Below are 21,270 nucleotides of genomic sequence, written 5' to 3'. Positions count from 1 at the left end.
TAAAAGCTTTTGCACAGCAGAGAAAACCATAAATAAGACAAAAAGACAACCCTCAGAATGGGAGAAAATAGTTGCAAACAAAGCAATTGACAAAGGATTAATCTGGAAAACATACAAGCAACTCATGCAGCTCAATATCAAAAAAACAACCCAATTCAAAAATGGGCAGAAGACCTAAATAGACATTTCTCCAAAGAAGATATACAGATTGCCAACAAACACATGAAAGAATGCTCAACAACATTAACCATTAGAGAAATGCGAATCAAAACTACAATGAGATATCATCTCACACTGGTCAGAATGGCCATCATCAAAAACTCTAAAAACAAAAAATGCTGGAGAGGTTGTGGACAAAAGGGAACACTCTTGCACAGCTGGTGGGAATGTAAATTGATACAGCCACTATGGAGAACAATGTGGAGGTTCCTTAAAAAACTAAAAATAGAACTACTATATGACCCAGCAATCCCACTACTGGGCATGTACCCTGAGAAAACCATAATTCAAAAAGAGTCATGTACCAAAATGTTCATTGCAGCTCTATTTACAATAGCCAGGACATGGAAGCAACCTAAGTGTCCATCAACAGATGAATGGATAAAGAAGATGTGGCACATATATACAGTGGAATATTATTGAAAAAAAAAAAAAAAAAAAAAAAAAAGGTCATGAAGTACCTAGGGGTAAGATGGGAATAAAGACACAGACCTACTAGAGCATGGACTTCAGGATATCAGAAGGGGGAAGGGTTAGCAGTGACAAAGTGAGAGAGTGGCATGGACATATATAAAATACCAAGCGTAAAATAGATTGCTAGTGGGAAGCAGCCGCATAGCACAGGGAGATCAGCTCGGTGCTTTGTGACCACCTAGAAGGGTGGGATAGGGAAGGTGGGAGGGAGGGAGATGCAAGAGGGAAGAGATATGGGAACATATGTATATGTATAACTGATTCACTTTGTTATAAAGCAGGAACTAACACACCACTGTAAAGCAATTATACTCCAATAAAGATGCTAGAAAAAAAAAACCAATTTCATTTTACATTTTTTTCTCTATTTACTAAGTAAATAAATTTTATCTTATTTATTTGGCATTTTTCACTATCTTTTCTAATGAAATCTTTTTTCAAACTCATCAACAATGTCTCAATGCAGCTTGTAGGGGGAAAAAGTGATTGACTACATCTAGTACAGGACAATCAGAAGAATGTTAAGATTCTCTAGCAACCAGGAATGGTGTTAGGAAGGTGCCAGATCCAGCTGCATATTTGAGTAAATGCCTGCATGGGTAGGAGACGCAAGGGTGTGGAGCCTCTTTCTTCCAAAAGATTGAGGAAAGCTGTGGTTTTAGGTTTCTTACTTCCTATGTTTGGTATGCATAGGTTAATGGATATAGAATATATATTCCATTGGACCAAGAACTTTTATTTTGTTCAGTGCTGTATCTATGATAGTCCTTGACATAAAGAAGAAAGTTAATAATATTTCTTGAATTAAGGAATGAATAAATGCAAAGAGATGTTCATAAAGCTTCTATTAGCAATAGTAATGAGAAGTTGTATTCTGGTTTTTTGTTTTGTTTTGTTTTTCCGGTACGCGGGCCTCTCACTGTTGTGGCCTCTCCAGCTGCGGAGCACAGGCTCCGGACGCGCAGGCTCAGCGTCCATGGCTGACGGGCCCAGCCGCTCCCCGGCACGTGGGATCCTCCCGGACCGGGGCACGAACCCGTGTCCCCTGCATCTGCAGGCGGAAACTCAACCACTGCGCCACCAGGGAAGCCCTGTTTTGTTCTTGAGTTACCTAATGATTAATGAAACATCCATCAAAATGTTTATGCTTTAAAAAACATATCTTTAAAGATATTCAGAAAAAAGAGAAGCAAAATAAAACAATTAGCACATGAACTTCTCACGCATGAATTTAGAATGGAAAAGAAATTGTTTCTTTTCTTGTTCCATAATGGGGCATGAATCATCAACATTTACATTACAAAGACCTCTAACCTACCAAGAAAACATTGCTTATTTTTCCTATCTAAGTTACTCTATTTTTTCCATATTACTATCAAGTTGATTGTCAGTATGTTTCTAAGACACCTTGGTTGTAATATTTTACACAATAATTTATGTATCAGATGTATTCCTCTTAGGAGTACTGTAATATCTTTGTGCAAAATGTGAAGCTCAGAATAAATCAATAATATGGAAAGCTATATGAAAAGTATTCACACCAAAGTTCCCTACTATAAGAGAATTTATATAGTTTGCATATTAACTGACTACAAGTATAATATGATAAATTAAATTTAACTTTGTAGGATACGTGATTTGATACCTAATCCTTTAAAGCAAATTGTAATACTTAATGCCTGAAATCTTTAAATTCTCTTTCTAAATGAGTGTCACATAATAATATGAGACAAAGAAGAGGTGAAATGAGTAGCTCTCAACTAAGTTTCTTCAAAATATAATTTGCAAAATATATTTGCAAAGTTGTTACATAAACTTTTAAACTCATTCATTGCTAGTGTTCAAAGTAATACACAATAAACACGTTTTCAGCAAAGGAAATATGTGGAGTTAGAGCCAAAAAAAATTTAAGTATCAAATGCTGTGCTTTTCAGAAAAACACAACAATATAAGTACTTTCAAAACATTTAGATACTGTCAGAGTGAAGTAAGTCAGAAACAGAAAAATAAACATCACATATTAATGCATATTTGTGGACTCCAGAAAAATGGTTCAGATGAATTGGTTTGCAAGGCAGAAATGAGAACAAATGTATGGACACCAAGGAGAGGAAGAGGGGGCGTGGGATGAATTGGGAGATTGGGATTGACATATATGCACTAATATGTATAAAGTGGATGGCTAATGAGGGCCTGCTGTATAGCACAGGGAACTCCACTTCGCTATACAGTAGAAACTAACACAACACTGTAAAACAACTATACCCCAATTAAAAAATAAAAAACATTTAACTTAGAATTCATAAATATAAATGAGTAAAATATAAATTCATCCAAGAATATATCACTTAATATGCCAGGAGAATTATGTAAATTCCAGTATTTTAATTCTTCCAAACCTTAGTCTTAGGAAAAGAAGAAGATGGTCCAGAATAGTTCCTATACTTTTCCCCAACTCAACAACTGTAAAGCTGGTTTGTATTAGTAGAACTAAAAATTCACAACATTATGAAAAAAGAGCCAAAAATCACAGCTGTAAAAACCAGCCATTTTTTAATAACCTTCTCAACAATGGCACAAGTTTCTATATTAGTGTGGTCACAAAAATGACCTTTCGTGTCCCAAGACATATCTACCAATTATTTTAATACCTACCAAATATTTTAATACCTTGGAATTTTTAAAAAAGTGCTTTTCACTTAAATTCTGGATCTACTTCTTTTTCTACTTTTATCCAAATGACTTGTTACAGGAAGCTTTTTGACATTAAATTATCAGCTAATTAAAATGAAATCAACTTCTATCATGTCTAGGAATGAAGCTGAATCAATAAAATTGTCTATATTCCACATATGGTAGAAGATTTTTTAAACATTTATTGTAATAATTAATAATAAAAAAATAAACTAAATGCCTATTTATACAGGTATAGTTAAACCAATTATGGGGTGTGTGTGTTTGTATATATACATATATGTATATATATGTGTATGTATATGCATATATACGTCTGTATATATGCATATACGTGTGTGTGTATATATATATGTATAAACACATATATATACATATATATATATATATATATATATACACACTGTGGAATACTATAGAACAATGACAATAATAGGATAAGTTTATATATACTGACATGAAAATATATACTGACAAGTAAATATAGCAAGAAACAAAACAACAGATTGAGTAGAACAACATTTTTCTAAAAGGAAATCAAAATTTTACAGCATGAGTATACGTGTGTGTAAATATAAAGAAAAACCTCTAGAAGGATGCACATCACACCATTCTCACTGGTTACTTCTGGGGAGAATTTTTTGAATTTGATTTCAACAAGAATGTATTCCTTAATTACCTGGTGGAAAAAAATGATCTAACGTGAAATTTAGGGGGGGGGGAAATTTTGTTATTAAACTCTCAATTTACTTTAAATGATTAAGCTTATGCAGGCTTAGCTTACCCAGAATAATACTGCATATATCACTGATACTGACATTTATTATAATTTTTATTATTACTTAAATGTACCCAAATCTATTTAATTTGTTTAAGAACAAAAGCTATGACAATAATTTTCAGATTTATATCACACTTTTTTTTTCTACAAAAGGTGGAACCAGAGTAAAGACCAAACAAGCTAATAATCTAGCAATTAATTCTACAGTATTTTGTTTTCAAACTTCAATCCTGTGTTCTCAAACATTCTGTACGTTCTCAAATGCAAAGCAACATCTAGCATTACCTTTGTAATCTACTAAGTATGCTTTCAATGAACACTTATTAATCAGTTGAAAGGAATTCTATACCGAAATAAGACTACACTATAATTCTATAATTTGTGTAGCATATGTCTATGTGTGTAATTTTTTTTTACTAAAGTTTGCCAAAGTTTAAAAGAATAAAGAAAACAGACTCTCAAACCGCTACCTTATATTCATCCACAATAATGCTGAGGGCTTCATGACCAGCTTTCCTCATGTCTTCCAATTCTTGCTTATGTTTTTCCTGAAAGAAAGCAAGAAACTAAGCCATGATTTGTTCTTTTGACAAAATAACAACGCACCATTGACTTTTGCATCTATAAGTGATTGAGTAGCTTGTGGCACACAGCTGCAAACAAACAGAAAAACTATTAAAAAAAAAAGTTTTGTTTAAAAGCACTCTGGAGGGCTGTGGCAATGAGAAATTAAAGGGAAACAATAACTAAGAAAGGAAAACCATGCTGAGAGGTAAGGTAACACATGGCAATGGTGTTATCCCTTAGGGCATTTGGCAATTCTGGACCTGGATCTAGAGACAGGAGGTCCTGTGTTACTTCAACAAGCCAGAACCTTTTTTTTTTTTCCATTACTTCTCTAGTAACATATACATGCCAATAGTTTAATACATAATAAAGTTTGAGAACCACTGGATTAAGGTAATCAACCCCCCATTCGACCTTCCTAGGAAAGCAGAGGCTTACCTCTCTTTGGAGAATGTTAACATCCTACACAGAGCCTTTCCAATTTTTCAAACACAATGTACAGCTTTCAATGCAAAATTATCAGAGATGGTAACAGATGAGACCAAAGAAACAGAAAACAGAAAAGGCAAAAGAAACAGACCCATGTGTGATTCAGAAATTACTTATTAAAGAGTTTAAAATATGTATGAATAATACATTCAAGAAAATAGAGAAGAAATGGAGAAAACAGATAGGATTGAGATTTTCTTCAGAGAACCGGGATTCGTAAAACAGAAATTCTACAGTGAGAAAAAATGTATTATTAACAATACAATAGATGAGGTAAATAGTAGGTGAAACAGCAGAAAGCAGGATCAGAGAACCAAAAGACAGTGGGGGAAAAAAAAGAAACTACAGCAGAAAGAGAAATAAGTGATGGAAAATACAAAAAAAAAAAAACTTTAAAAAGACATGGGACAGGTAAAAAGATCAAATATACATGTAACAGAAGAATTGTTAACAAATAATCCAAAGAAAGATGAAAAAAATTAAATGTAGCAGGATGGCAACAATAGAGTGATGAAGAAAAATAGAAAACAAAAATTTCTAACATTATGCATGAATTCAGGGTATTACAAAACCTACAGATATTTCTAATAAGCAGTATTATTAAATATTAGAGCAATAAATATGAAATTTTAGATGAAATGAAAAACTCCTATGAAAAAACACAACTTAACAAAACTGAAAGAAGATGAAATAAAAACTCTGAAAAGTCCTATATGTGTTTTAAAAAAATTGAACCTGTATTAATTTAAAAACCAAACAAAATAAAACTTCCGACCATGGAAACCGTAAGCCCAGATGATTTAACAGGTTGATTTTAATAAACATTTAAGAAACAAGTAACAGAAACCTTACACAAAATCTTCCAGAGAATAAAAAAAGAGGGAATACTTCCCTACATATTTTATTAAGACAGCATATCCCTTATACTAAAATCTGTAAAGATAAAATTATGAACCAATCTCTTTTATGAAAACAGAAGCTAAAATTCCACATAAAATATTAGCAGATGGAATCTAGCAATACATTAATAAGATAATACATCTCAACCAAGTGGGATTTATTTTAGGAATGTCAGGTAGGTAGAAGTGATGTACACCATTTCAAGCTTGAACCCCAAAACCTCCAACACAATCCTCCACACATTCCCATTTTCCCCCTATTTGCTTGCTGATGTCAATGCCTAAGATGACAATTAAAGTCATGTGCTGCGAAGAGCAGCAGGGCCTCTATCAGCCTGGGACCCTGAATGACTGTACCATCACCCCAGTGGACTTGGAGAGAAAATTAACTATATTTAGGGAAAAGATAACACCAACAGTTCCTGTTCATTTACTGCCACCCCTTTCTCATTTATAAGCTCCCCTCATTTACTATGCCTTACTTATTCACAAGTTCTATTTCATTATCAAATTCTAATTGCCATTTCCAGTATATCACTTTATGTATCTTTCTGTTGCTAAGTCATTCTTTCCCAAAACAGCCTAAACATAAAGGACCAACAAGGGCACTTATTATAAACACTGATTTTTGTTGGTATGATTATCAATCTATGGCTCACGGTAGCAATCTTTTTAAAGTCATTTTCCCATTTCTGTCAGAGTTGTTTCAGTAAAAACTAAATAACATAGCAGCTAAATCCAATTACCTGGTAAAGCAAGCTCATACGTTCTATTATACTAAAAAGCAAACACATGTAGGCAGCACTACCAACTCATCACTTTGGAACTCCCATTCAGGTCAGGTTATCTCACTAATGGTATGTGACTGTCTCATAAAATGACCTAGGAGGGCAAAAGCATCAATTTCTATGCTGAATATTAACATAGTTTTTGTTCTTCTTAGTTTTTAAGATTAAAAAAAAGTAAATAGAAACATTTTTCTGACACTTTCTTTTCACATCATAGTGGAACATCTTAGGCAGTTCTTGGGATGCATATATTATACCTTAAGACCAATGATTTATGACAAAGTCATATAAAACAGGTTACATGGTCAAACAAATTGTGGAAATTAACAATATATATTAAAATATTAGACCTCCTACAAACCCACAAGTAAAGAAATTTGTTGAACTTTACTAAAACCAGCATTTTTCAGACTTAACTAATTAAATATTAATTTACTTTTTTTCTCTCTCTTGACAATACCTATTACCAACTAATCAGTTCAGAATTGAAACTGAGAACCAAAAAGGTCAAGAAAGCTTTCTAGAGTTAATCAGTCTAAAGCAAAGCAAATTAACCTAGATCCACTAAGTGAAACTGAGAATATAATCTTTTACCTCAGTAATTAGAAATTGAAGATGAATATGCACCATTTCAATTATAAAGTTTGATCATTCAACAACTATGTTCTGAATAATTAACCATTAAAAAGTATTAGTGTGCCATTTAAGGCACACATAGAGTACATTATATTAAGCAATTTTTATAAAAGGTTTTTTTCTAATAGACATTTTATAAATGATCAAAATGTTCTATGACATTATATTTTATTATAATTGAAAATAAACACTTAGTCAACGGCTGTATCTTCTCACATAGAAGGAACAGCAATCCAGTGCTTTGCATAGTGCCTTAGAACACAGCAGCTGTTCACAAATGTTTGTTGGATTACGCTGAAATTCTCATTATTGACATAATGGATTTCTATAATCATTTTAGATATCAGAACTAAAATTTTGAAATTATATTCAATGTGTACTTCATAAGAAATTTTTACATAATGTAGAGATGCTCAGTGATATTCATCATCATTCAAGATAGAAAATGTAGACTGAGAGTACCATGAAATTTACAGTTACCAATCACCTAAAATTTTCCCAGATGCCATTAGTTTATACCAAATTTTCTTTGTAAGCATTATGTTTAATTTAAACAATAACTATGTGCCTGACTCTGCTAGCCTCTGGGGACAAAAAGATGATGAAAATATAATAGTTATCTTCAGCCTAGTAATACAGAAGATTGACTAACCTGTATACAGTAACTTGAAAGTGATAATGAGTACGAAAGGATTTTGTTAATGAAGACAAAAATAAGATATTATTACTGCTGCTACTAGAATCACATTTGCTACTGCTACTTTTCAATAATGAACAAAACCCCTAGACCAAAGATCAGCGAAACCATAGAAGGCTAAATAACACATAAACAAACTAGAAGAAACAAAAAACTATAGAATACTCTACCCAACAACAACAGAATACACATTATTCTCAAGTGGAAATGGAACAATCTCCAGGATAGACTATATGGTAGGCCACAAAACAAGTCTTAATACATTTTTAAATACTGAAGTCAAAGTATGCTCTTTGACCATAAGGGAATAAAATTTGAAATAATCAATAGTGGGAAACTTGAGAAAATTCACAAATGTGTAGAAATTAACACATTCCTAAATAACCAATGAGTAAAAGAAGAAATCACAAGGAAAATTAAAAATCTATACATAAAAAAGAAGAATTTCAAATCAATAACCTAACCTTTCACCTTAAAGAACTAGAAAAAGAAGAGCAAACTAAACCCAAAGCAAGCATAATGAAGGAAATAAAAAGATTAGAAAGAAAATAAATAAAAGAATAGAAAAAAATAGAGAAAATCAACTGGACCAAAGTTGGTTCTTTAAAAAAAAGTCAACAATATTGACAAATCTTGATTGACCAAGAAAAAAAAAAAAAAAAAAAGAGATGACTCAAATTATTAAAATCAGGAATGAAGGAAAGGACTTACTACTGAATTTAAAGAAACAAAAAGGAGCATATGAAAATATTATGAATAACTGTATGCCAATAAATTAGATAACAAGGTTGTAATGAACAAATTCCTAGAAATATGTAAACTACCAAAATTGACTCAAGAAGAAATAGAAGACCAAACAGACTTATAACAAGAGAATAAATCAGTAATCAAAAAACTTCACACAAAGAAAATCCCTTCTAAAAAAAAAAAAAAAAAAGAAAATCCCTTCTTTCAGATGACTTCAGTGGTGAATTCTAACAAATGTTTATTAAAAGGATTAACATCAAGATTTTTCATAATTTTCCCCAAAATAGATGAGGAAATATGTTCTAACTCATTCTATGAGGCCAATATTACACTAATCCAAAGCCACACAAAGACAACACAAAAAAAGACGAAGTGATGTGTCTTATGAATATGGATGAAAAATTCCTCAGAAAAATAGCAGCAAGCAGAATCCAACAGCATATTAAAAAGACTACACCTAGGATCAAGTGTAATTTATCTCAGGAATGCAAAGGTGGTCCAACATACAAAAAGCAATCCATTTAATACACCACATTTAAACAATGAAGGAAATAAAACCCCACATGATCATCTCAGTATGCAGAAGAAGAGTGACAAGATCAAGCATATTTTCACTATAAAAATACTCAACAAACTAGGAATAAAATACAGTATCCTCAACCTGATAAAGGGCATTTGTGAAAAACCCACAGCTAACATCATAATATGGTCAGACTAAAAACTTTCCCCTAATATCAGGAACAAGACAAGGCTGTACACTCTTGCCACCTCTATTAAACATTATACTGAAATTCTAGCAAGGGCATTAGGCAAGAAAAATAAATAAAAGGCATCCTTGGAAATTATTATATCAGAAATGAAGAAGTAAAACTATCCTTATTTTCAGAAGACATGATTTTACACATGGGAAACTGTAAAAAATTATTAGACCTAATAAACAAAACACTATTAAATCTAATAAGTTAAACAAAGTTATAAGAAACAAGGTCAAGACAAAAATCAGTTGTATTTCTATATACTTGCAATGAACAAACTAAATATGAAATAAAGAAAACAATTCCATTTACAATAGTATGAAAAATGATAAAATACTTAGAAATATTTTTTTACCAAAGATGTATAAAACTTTTACACTACAAACGACAAAACATTGTAGAGTCTTAAAACATGTAAAGACATCCCGTGTTCCTGGATTGGAAGACTTACTCGTTAATCCCAAAATTTATCTGTAGATTCAATAAAATCCCTATCAAAATACCAGTGACTTTATTTTGCAGAATCAGACAAGCTCATCCTAAAATTCATATAGAATTGCAAAGGATTATGAGTAGTTAAAATAATCTTGAAAAAGAAGAGCAAAGTTGGTGGACTTATACTTCCCAATTTCAAAACTTAGCACAAAGCTGAAGTAACCAAAACAGTGTGGTACTGGCATAAGGACAGAGAGTCCAGTGGAAAACAAAAATGAGACTCCCAAAATAATCCCATACATCTATAACCAATTGATTTTTGACAAAAGTAAACAAGTCAATTCAATAGCAAGAGAACAACCTTATCAGCAAATGATGGTGGGATAACTAGACACACATGCAAAAGGATAAATCTGGAACCTCACTTCACATATGTATAAATATTAACTCAAAATAAATCAAATTCCTTAATATAAAAGCTAAAACTATTAAATTCTTGTAGGAAAAATAGGTGCATACCTTTGTAACCTTGGATTAGGCAACAGTTTCTAAAAATATGACACTATAAGCACAAGTGAACGATTTTAAAAATACATAAATTTAAAACTTTGTGCATCAAAGGACAGTATCAAGGAAGCAAAAAAGCAGCCCACTAAATATGTGTAAATAATATATCTAAGAAAGGTCTGGTATCCAGAATGTATACAACTCTCATAACTCAGCAACAAAAAGACAACCAAATTTTAAAAATAGGCAAAGAACTTGAGTTGATATTTCTGCAAAGATACAAACGTTCAACACCATTAGCCATTATGAAATTCAAGTCAAAACCACTGGCATCCACTAGCATGGCTATAACTAAATAGACAGAAAATAAGTGTTGGCAAGGAGGTGGAGAAACTGAGACCCTCACACCTTGCTGGCTGAAATGTAAAATGGTGTTTCCACAGTGAAAAACATTTTCGCAGTTCCTCAAAAAAATTAAACATAGACTTACCAAATGTCCCAGAAATTTCACTCCTAGTTATATACCTAACGGCACTGAAAATATACATTCACACAAAACCTTGGACACAAATGTTCTATCAGCATTATTAATAATAGCAAAAAAAGTAAAAACAATGTAAATGTTCAGCAGCTAATAAATAAACAAAATGAAGTATTATCCATACAAGGGAATATTATTCACCCATAAAAGGAATGAAACGATACATGCTTTAACATGGAAGAACCTTGAAACCATTATGCTAAGTGGAAGTAGCTAGACACAACTGGCCACATATTGCATGATTTCATTTTATATGAAATGTCCAAAATAGGTAAATCTAGAGACAGCAAGTACATTAGCAATTGCCAGGTGCTGGGGGAGAGGGAACTAGGGAAGAACTGATTAATGCACACAGGGCTTCTTCTTGAGGTGATGACACTATCTGGCACTAGATACTAGTGACAATACAACAACATTGTGAATATACTAAAAAACACTAAACTCTACACTTTAAAATATTTTAAATGGTGAATTTTATATTATGCAAATTTTATCCTAATACAAAAAAAACACACATGCAAGAAAGAAATAGTATCAATTTAATTTCTAAACTGAAAGGTGTTTTTCTTTGATTTTGTTATTCATTTCTAATTTTGTTTCATTCTGATCAGAGAATGCTGGTTTTATAATTTTACTTCTTGGAATTCAGTGGGGTGAAAGATTCCTCATAAACAACCAAGAGAATAACATTCTCTTTTTGAATGCCACGAACCACTTGCAGCTTTTAAAATTGAAAATCAGTTAGCTGTATATAAATCCTGATTCACATTTTCTTTCTTTGAATATCTTAATTATGTTACATTATTTTTTGGTATAAAGTGTTTTTTTAAAAGTCTGCCATGGATCTAATTTTCTTTATTTTATATTTAGATTGATTATACAATTTCTCTTCCAGAGTCACTTTTGAGAATAAAAGGGTTTCTATTAATAACTGCACTAGGATAACTAGGATAAATAAGAACTATCCTGAGCAAACCAAAAAGCAGAGTCATTGTAGTTACAGACTTCCAAGGTGTTCTTTTGAAGGATACTTTCTTTAAAGTCACTAGATTGTATCTCATAATTGGCTGGGGTCTATTTTCCCAGGTACACATGTGCACTTTCAAAATAGGCCTTCTTTTATTTCCTGTAAGGTGGCTGAATTACATTTTTCATATAGCTCTGTTTCACCTCTTTAGTTTTCCTCTTTAGGGCCTCCAGTTATACTCATATTGGATTGGGTTTGCTTGTTTTCTATAGTTATTCCTTTCTCTCAAATTCTTTCTTCATTTACGTGATAGTTTTCATTTTTCTTTTTGCCATGCTTTATTATTTTCTTCTTTCTATAGTATTACATTTACTCTTCTTTTCTTTCAAGCTTCGTCTTCATTTTAGAATTTTTTCTTTTATGTCTAATTCTTTTTTTTGTCTATCAGCTATATCTTCTTATTTAATTCCTCTTTTCTCATTTCTGAACCATTCTACTTCTGATTTATGCTATTCTTCAAATGCTTCCATCGTTGTACTCAGTTCCACAACAATCCTTTTCTCGTATCCACGTACCAGTTCACCCGTAGGTATTCCTGAATAAGGAGTTGAGGTTAGCCTGAAGAACTCTCCCAGTTTCACGATTCTAGGGCTCCCTCTTCTATTGCTATTATAAGGTAATTAAAATTTTTTCCAGGGTAGCCACTTCTCCAGTACTTTCTGATATCTGCTTTCTCTGAACCCCTCCCTTACCAGTATCTGAACATTCTCCTTCCTTCAGTGTCTGTACTACTCCCTACCATTCCCCTTACCATGCACCTCTGTACTTTAAGAAGGGTACTTTCTCGGTATTTCCAAAAGAAATGAGGACTCAGAGCACTCAGCCAGTTTTAGCTGTTGTCCTCAGATCTGTCTTCTAACTCCCCTACTCTGATTGGGAACTGTTTCTTTTGGGGTGTCAATATTTGGGTCTCTAGGCCCTCACGACCACCCTAAATCCCATTTATGTTCCCCTCCATCACTCAAGCACAGATGTGATAGACATGCACGTCTTGTTGCTGTCAATAGTTCAGCTCTACCAGCTTGTGCTCCAGAATTCATATAAACACAACTGTCATCTCTTTTTTTCTTTTGAAGATGGTGTTTATGGATTTTTTTTCCTTTATCTTAGTCTAATTTTGTAAGGAAATCTGAAAGATTCAAAAACTATGCCTCTGCTGCTGCCAATCACCATGCCAAATCCACCCCTTATCGTTCTTGAAATATTTTCTTTACTTGGTTCTTCTCCTTCTCAGTCTGTCCTGTTGGCTCCTTTTCATTGCCCCAATCTTGAAATGTAGGAGTTCCCCGAGGATGAGATCTCTTCTTTAACTATTCAACTTCTAATTAACCTTAAGTATTATCAATGTACAACTCAAATTATATATCCAACCCTGCCATGGCTGACCCTCAGATTTATTTATCTAGCTGCCTATTAACATCTTTAAACATATATCTATAAGAAATCTCAAAGTTAACATGTCCAATGTCAAACCTTTTATTTTCCTCCACCAAACTTCCAGTTGCTCAAACAAAAAATCCTAAAATCGTTTTTAATTTCTCTCCTTTTTTCCCTCACAATCCACATGCAATACCTCAGAAGTCCTACTGGCTTGATCGTTATATTTATTTCTTTAACAGACTCTGAAATAATATGACTGTGTGCCAGGCACTGTTCTAAACCCTTTGCAAATATCGGTTCATTTATTTTACTTATTTAAACCTAATATCTCCATCTCATGATCTAAAGTCTGAGCACTGGTCAACACTGCCACTGCTACTTCTCTAGTCCACACCACAATCATTTCCCAACATCTTTGCCTCTTTGAGTCTGCCCTTCCTCCAATACTGCAGCCAAAACAGTCCTTTAAAACTGCAATCACAAAGAATGTAAGTTTTATGATGGCAGGAATCGTTCACCACAATATCCACAGCACCTAAAATAGTAGCAGGCACAGTGTGGATGCTCAATAAATATCTGTTAAATAATGAAATATCACACATCTGATCAACATTCCTAAGTAGCTTCCACATTACTGCAAATAAACTCTATAATCCCTCCCATAACCCAAAGCTATACCCCTCTCTACCTAAGTCTCTCTATCTGTTGTCATTGGCCTTCCTCAAGTCGTTATAAGCACATTCTTACCATAAGGCTATTGAACTTGTTATTCGCGATGCTTGATATACTCTTCACCCCAGATATCCCACACTCATTTCCTTTGGATACTACTCAAAAACCAGTGTACCAGAGAGATGTTCCCTGACCCACTGTGTATAAAATAGTGCACACTCATCATTGTCCACTAGTCATGCTTTATTTTTAATCATTGCTCCTATCACTACTTATTGTTTTGTACTTATTCTTCATTGCCAGTCTCCCTTATATATTGGGGAAGATACTGATGGCACTCTAGCACTACGGCACTTGAGAAGGTTAGGACAAGACAGATACTAGGCAGATTTCAAAGTCTAACATTAAGTTCAATTTGGGAAGGTGAAATTTCACTTGCCATTCAATACACGTATCTCAAATGGTGCCTTGTATATATTGTCTGTTCAGTAAATAAGAACTGAATAAAAAAGAGATTGAATGGAAAGGATTTGAAGGCCAAATACATTTGGGAAGTGAGAAGAGTGTTTCATTCTTCATCGGAGAGAGTTATTTAACATCATAGTAAGAATGTTAAAAATGTATTTAAAACTTGGTCTCCAAAAAGGAGGCTACTTAATAGGTTCACATATCTGTTTGTTGAATGAATGAATGAGATTATGATCAATGCTCTTTTCCTGATATAAGCCCAGAATTTAAATTAATAAACACATTAATTAATTAACATCTTTGGGAACGTTTCTAATAAATGAGGGTTGGATTAAATCATTTCTAAAATACACTTCCAAATTTCTTAATGCTATTCTATGATATTGTATGCTAAAATCAGATCAATCAACCCACTTTGCTTACTTCAAAGTTACTGATGTTAATCATACAACCACATTGTAACAGTCCAGGCTGCCCAGTTACCAAAAGAAAAACACAGGAATAACCAAAGAGTCATACATGGCCTGAAATTCTTATTTCAAGAATATAGAGCCAGAAACTTACAACTTCTCTTCAAAGTAGTCAAAACCAAATTTGACCTCAATGATAGCTTTCTTTCAAAATGTCAAACCCAAAACTATCACTACAAAGGGAAGATTCAGAAAAATGCTCTCACCTTAAATAAAACTACAGACTTTTAAACAAGAAGAGACTTCAAAGGTAAGCTATTCCAATGTATTCATTTTACAAATGAGGAAACTGAGGCCTAGAGAGGCTAAGAAGTTTGTTCAAGATCACTGAGTTATCCATAAGGGCAGGGTGAGGCCTAAATCACATCTTCTGATAGCCAGCCCAATGTTTATTGAAAAATATCATGACAAAGACTGAACTATTTGAGTATATTCCAAACTGCTCCTCAACAGGTTTGTTTTCTATATAAAAATAACTAACGTGTCATAAGTCACTCCTTCAGATGAAAACAAGACATAAACGGGTCACTCTTGGTAAAACTTGAAATAGTCATTCACCAATTCATTACTGTCAACCAGAAATTCTGGTCTGACAAAAATGTGTAAGGTGCTTTTCAAACATCATCAGAAGCACATTCTAATCAATTCGCTACTACCCACAATCACTCCAATACCAATCTCTTGCCGAAGTTATTAAATATACATAGGTCTAATAGTTTTAATATGCCTGCACGTGATTGGTGTTGAAAAATTATCTTTGAATAAATACATATGTCAATAGGAACCACATAATTAACAAATATAGATGCTTCATGGGAAAATGAGAAATTAGCAATGTTTTAAAAATAACTTTAAAATTTCATTGCTATATTGATGACAAAACTCAATTCAGATATTTGAATCACAATTCATACAAAAAAAAAATTTTAAGCCCAAGCTTATGGGAAGAACATTTTGTAATTCACATTATATTATCGCTGGTCAGTGTGAAATCAAGTAGAACCCATACTAATCACCTCTAATAAGTTAATCCATGCATAGCAGCAGAATCCTCTCCAACAAAGATGGTAAAAGTGAACATTTGGCTGATGTATTTGGAATGACTTACTACAGTACTTTAACAAAAGAGAGAAGGAAGGAAGGTAGGAAGGAAAGAATAGACGGAGGGAGGGACAGGAGAAAGGAAACTCCAAAGTCCAATCAGCCATTCTATTCCACCCATTAGAAAGCAGTTGCTTTTTACCTTCCAAATTCTTTGGCCAAGAGCAAGTCTATAATTAGATGGAACATAATTAGCAGAACATAATTAGCTAATATAGTTTGATTGAGAAAGGTTTCCTAATACACGCTTCATTACCACTTTCTCTGAAGCCACAAGATTATATCCCTTACAAAATAACTAATCAACTATATTGGATAAGGCAGCCATAAACATCTCCAGATATTCCAAAAGGAAATGTGCAGGGCAAGAAATCAAAATGCAGGTAGTGGGATAACATCTAACCAATGCACTGAAAGGTTCTGACTGAGAAATGGTATAAAATCCTCCCAACCAAAATCTGAAGAATCCAACATACCAACATGGCCTAATCGTAAATGTCAGAGAAGCACAAAGTAGATGAGATTATCCCATAGGCACCTACTTTATCAAAACAGAACAAAAACAGCAAAACACGACCTCTCCATCTCTCACCCCACATTTGACAGCTGCAACAAGCTTAGCTGGTTTCTAAAAGAAAGCAGGTTTTACTGGCATGACACAGCATAAGTCTTTCTCACTGAATAAATGTTTAATCTTTACCTCCTCACTCTATCTCATTTCTTAGTTTCCCTATACAATCAGTAACAACAACACATGACAGAATCCTTCAAAATCTTACCAAGTTAGTTTCACAGACTAATTCAAATATTTAGCCAAATATAAAATAGGAAAAAAATATAACACAAGCATGAAAGAATCAGTCTAAAAGTATAAAGTAATATTACATATGGAAATAAAGCATTAGTGCCATAAAGTATAAAGTAATATTACATATGGAAATAAAGCATTAGTGCCATAAAGTATAAAGTAATATTACATATGGAAATAAAGCATTAGTGCCATAAAGTATAAAGTAATATTACATATGGAAATAAAGCATTAGTGTCATAATAAACTGTACCCAGTACTGAAACAGACACCCTTAATATGTGTGTCCCTTTAGTGTAAGATTTCCAAAATCTTTCAAAGGATTAATTTTCATCTCTGGCCCTATCCCGTTAATGGCCACCTTAACACTGCATGGATTTCATCAGCACACAGATCTAGAACCATCAGCTTTGTGGCCTCCTCTCAATCAAAAACAAGATAAAAAAACAAACTTCTGGAAGTTTTCTAACAGATACAATGATGAAGGTATGCAAAGAACCCCACAATGTGTTCACACCAGCACAGAAGTAATGGATTTTCTATATGCTTACAAAACCCAGATATGGCAATGTCATGTCCATGTCTAAACCAAACTTTTAAGAAAGAATTAGTAGTTAGCAAATGAGAAATGAATAAGCAGGCCACAGCTAATTTCTTGTTCTAAAGATGGAAACAACTACTCAAGTGAAATTCATAAGAGAAGATGATATGTTTATAACAGTGTCATTATTGTTGTCATTATCATTTCTCCATTAGCACAACATCTCCTCTACCAACTACAATCTGTTAAAGAATAAAGGCCAAATCCTGCAAAGTCTGAGAATACGGTCTCTTGCATAACTTTGGCTAAATTCCTGGCTAATTTGTTGATTGGATTGGCTCTACTCCCACTGCTACTTCAATGTCACCTTATTATTTGCTCTAAGAGGAAAGGCAGGAACTCCACTCTGCGCCACATTTAAAAGAAATTACTATTTATCTTCGACTTTGTTAAAGTCTTCAAAGACAAAGTGCCTTGAGAAGCAGATGCTCAAAACTAACTCAAGCCAAACAGAGGACAAAAGAAAGGAATGGAAAGGAGAAGGGGAGGAAAAAAAAAAAAAAGATGAAGGAAAAGAGGGAGGGAGGAAGGAAGGAGGGATGGAGAGGAGGGAGGAAAAGAGGGAAGAGCAGACAGTTTGCAAAAGTTAATGGGAAAAACTTATGCCTTATGTATATATCTACAAACATCATCCAATTCAATAAGGATGTGAACCTCTTCAAAATTCTTCTAATTTCTTATGACTTTTCCCACCTTAAGCCTACTCTCCAAAGTTTGGCTATATTTTAATTCTGGTAACAGAAAGGGACTTTCTAACAACACTGTTTCTCAAAATACTTAACATTTTGATTGAGAAAAGAAAAATGGCTTAATAAAAATCACTTTTTAATGTTTTGGTCATTTGTCTTCATATTCTGAGTGTTTCTGTCCACAGTATTATGATTTGCCTTCACATTTTAAAAGACACTGAGATTCATCTTTGGTGCTTGTAGTGGGTTGAATTGTGACACCACCACCACGCCCCAAAATAAGCTATGTTCATTCACATCCTGAGCTCTGGTATCTGTGAATGTAGTTTTATTTGGAAATAGGGTCTTTGGTATCCCAAGATAAGATTATCTTGGATGAAAAGTGGGCCCCAAGCCTTAAGATTTGTTCCCTTATAAGAAAGGAGAGTGAGATTTGAGACACAGAGATACAGGGATGAAGGCCATAGGAAGATGGAGGAAGAAATGGACTTCAGCTGCTTTAAGGCAACGAACATCAGATGTCAGCAGAAGCAGAAAGTGGCAAGGAAAGATTCTCCCCTTAGAACCTTTTGGAGGAAGCACAGGCCTGCCGACGTGTTGATTTTAGATTTCTGACTTCAATAACTGTGAGAGAATAAATTTCTGCTGTTTTAAGCCATCGAGTTTGTGGAACTTTGTAATAGCAGCTTTAGGAAACTAATACAGATTTCAGTGCTGAGAACAGGGGTGATACTGTAACAAATACCTAAAAATGTGAAAGTGGCTTGGAAACTGGATAGAGGAAGAATTTTGAGGTGCAAGACAGAAAAAGCCTAGGCTGTTTTGAAGAGATGGTTCCTAGAAATATGGACACTGAAGGTGATTCTAGTAAGGGCTCAAAGGAAGTGAAGAGCATAGTAGAGAAAGCTATCATCCCAGAGAATATGATGAAATTCCACATTTAGTCACAGTCTTCTAAACAAAGTATTGAAGGTGTGGCCTTGTTTCTCCTTGCTGCTCATGGTAAAATGCAAGAGGAAGAGAGAAAAACTGAGAAAGGATACATTAAGCAAAAAGGTACCAGCACTTGAAGATTTGGGAGGTTCTCGGTCTATCAGATTGCAACGGATGCTAGAATTAGAAAACTCACTTTTGTGAATTTGCTCTGAAAGGTGGTGACTAGACAAGTTTTTGCTCAAAAGATTAGGTATGTCACTCATGGATCCAATCAATTATCCCAGCAGAAGCCACAGAAAAGAAATGGGATTATACAGAAAGGCTCTATGGAGAATACACCTGTCTAATGGCATGAATCCTCTCAACTTACACAGGAGATCCACAAGGCTTTTAAGAATGTTATACCAGCAAGCCTGGATGGACTGAAAGAGACAGAAATGGAAGGAAATGAAAGAAGACTATTGGATTTCTGGGATTCTACAAGGAGGAAACAGGCTGATAGTGCTATGTGGCTGCAAACATGCATTACCTTTAAGAAAAAGGAGGATGACCCTGAGGGCAGAGCCATGGGTACAGAGGCTAGGGCCATGGGCCCAGATGCAGAAGCTCAAGCCATGGGTGCAGAGGCCTGCAGAGTCAGACACAGAAGGTGACAAAGCCATGAGTGTAGAGGGTGAACAAGCCACAGCCATGAGCACAGTGGGCAAATGAGCTGCAGTCATGGGCCCAGATACTGACCAAGCCAAAGCCACAGTTCCAGAGGCTCACTAAGCTGGAGCTTTGGGTCCACAGGGTGGAGCATCAAGCCACAGAGAATTATTCTCAGGGCTTAAAACATCACAGACCTTGCCCTTCTGTTTTTCAATCTTACTTAGATCTGCTGACCCCCTTTTTACTTCCAGTTTCTCCCTTTTGAAATAGGAATGCCTATCCCACACCTGCTCAACCACTGTATTCTAGGAAGTTGATGACTTGTTTTATAGTTTGACAAATGTACCAATGAAGAAGAATTCTGCCCCAGGATGGATCATATCCAGTCTCAGCCACATCTGGTTTATATAATTTCGATGATAACACTTGGGATTTTCTAGCTAATGATATTTAGATGAGATTTTGGACTTAGAGCTGATGATGAAATGACCCGAAATTTCTGGGGATGTTGGAATGGGGTGAATGTATTTTGCACTTTGGAAGGGCAGGAATTTGGGGAGGTCTAGGGGGCAAACTCTAATGGGTTGAACTGTGTCCTTAAAAAGATATATCCATGTTCCTAATTTCTGGTACCTATCAATGTAACTTCATTTAGAAAATAGTCTTTGTAGTTATAATCAAGTTAAGGACTGTGAAATGAGATCATCTTGGATTTACAGTGGGCCCTAAATCCAATAATTGGTTTCCTCTTTTTTTTTTTTTTGAGGTATAATTGATATATAACATTATATTAATTTCAGGTGTACAAAATAATGATTCAATATTAGTATATATTGCAAAATGATCACAAGAATAGGTCTAGTTAACATCGGCCACCACACATAGTCACAAACTTTTTTTCTTGTAATGAGAATTTTTGAGATCTATTCTCTTAGGAACTTTTAAATATGCAACACAGTATTTTTAACTATAGTTATTATGCTTTACGTTATATCCCCAGGACCCACTTATTTCATAGCTGGAATTTTGTGCCTTTTGACCCCCTTCACCGATTTTGCCCACTTCCCACCCACTGCCTCTGGCAACCACCAATCTGTTCTATCTATAAGCTTGGTTTGGTTTTCTTTTTAAAATTCCACACATAAGTGAGATGATACAGTATTTGTCTTTCTGTCTGACTTATTTCACTTAGCCGAATGTCCTCAAGGTCCATTCATGTTGTCACACATGGTAAGACT

The 21,270-nt window shown here is 34.1% G+C and overlaps 1 protein-coding gene across 4 annotated transcripts in view; it reads right to left on the bottom strand.

Annotated features, from left to right (window-relative positions):
• The window catches only part of CCDC91 (coiled-coil domain containing 91), a 378,567-nt gene that overhangs the window by 184,841 nt on the left and 172,456 nt on the right, over nucleotides 1-21,270 (bottom strand). For all 4 annotated transcript variants that reach the window (XM_024733359.1, XM_024733361.1, XM_024733360.1 and 1 more), the window contains exon 7: nucleotides 4,639-4,716. In XM_024733359.1, the coding sequence (XP_024589127.1) occupies nucleotides 4,639-4,716 (78 nt within the window). The remainder of the gene's footprint in view (nucleotides 1-4,638; nucleotides 4,717-21,270) is intronic.

The sequence above is a fragment of the Neophocaena asiaeorientalis genome, unplaced genomic scaffold, assembly GCF_003031525.2.
Source record: "Neophocaena asiaeorientalis asiaeorientalis breed wild unplaced genomic scaffold, Neophocaena_asiaeorientalis_V1.1 scaffold150, whole genome shotgun sequence".
Lineage (NCBI taxonomy): Eukaryota > Metazoa > Chordata > Mammalia > Artiodactyla > Phocoenidae > Neophocaena > Neophocaena asiaeorientalis.
The sequence above is the reverse complement of the archived record's forward strand: the minus strand, read 5'-3'. Positions and strand labels throughout refer to the sequence as shown.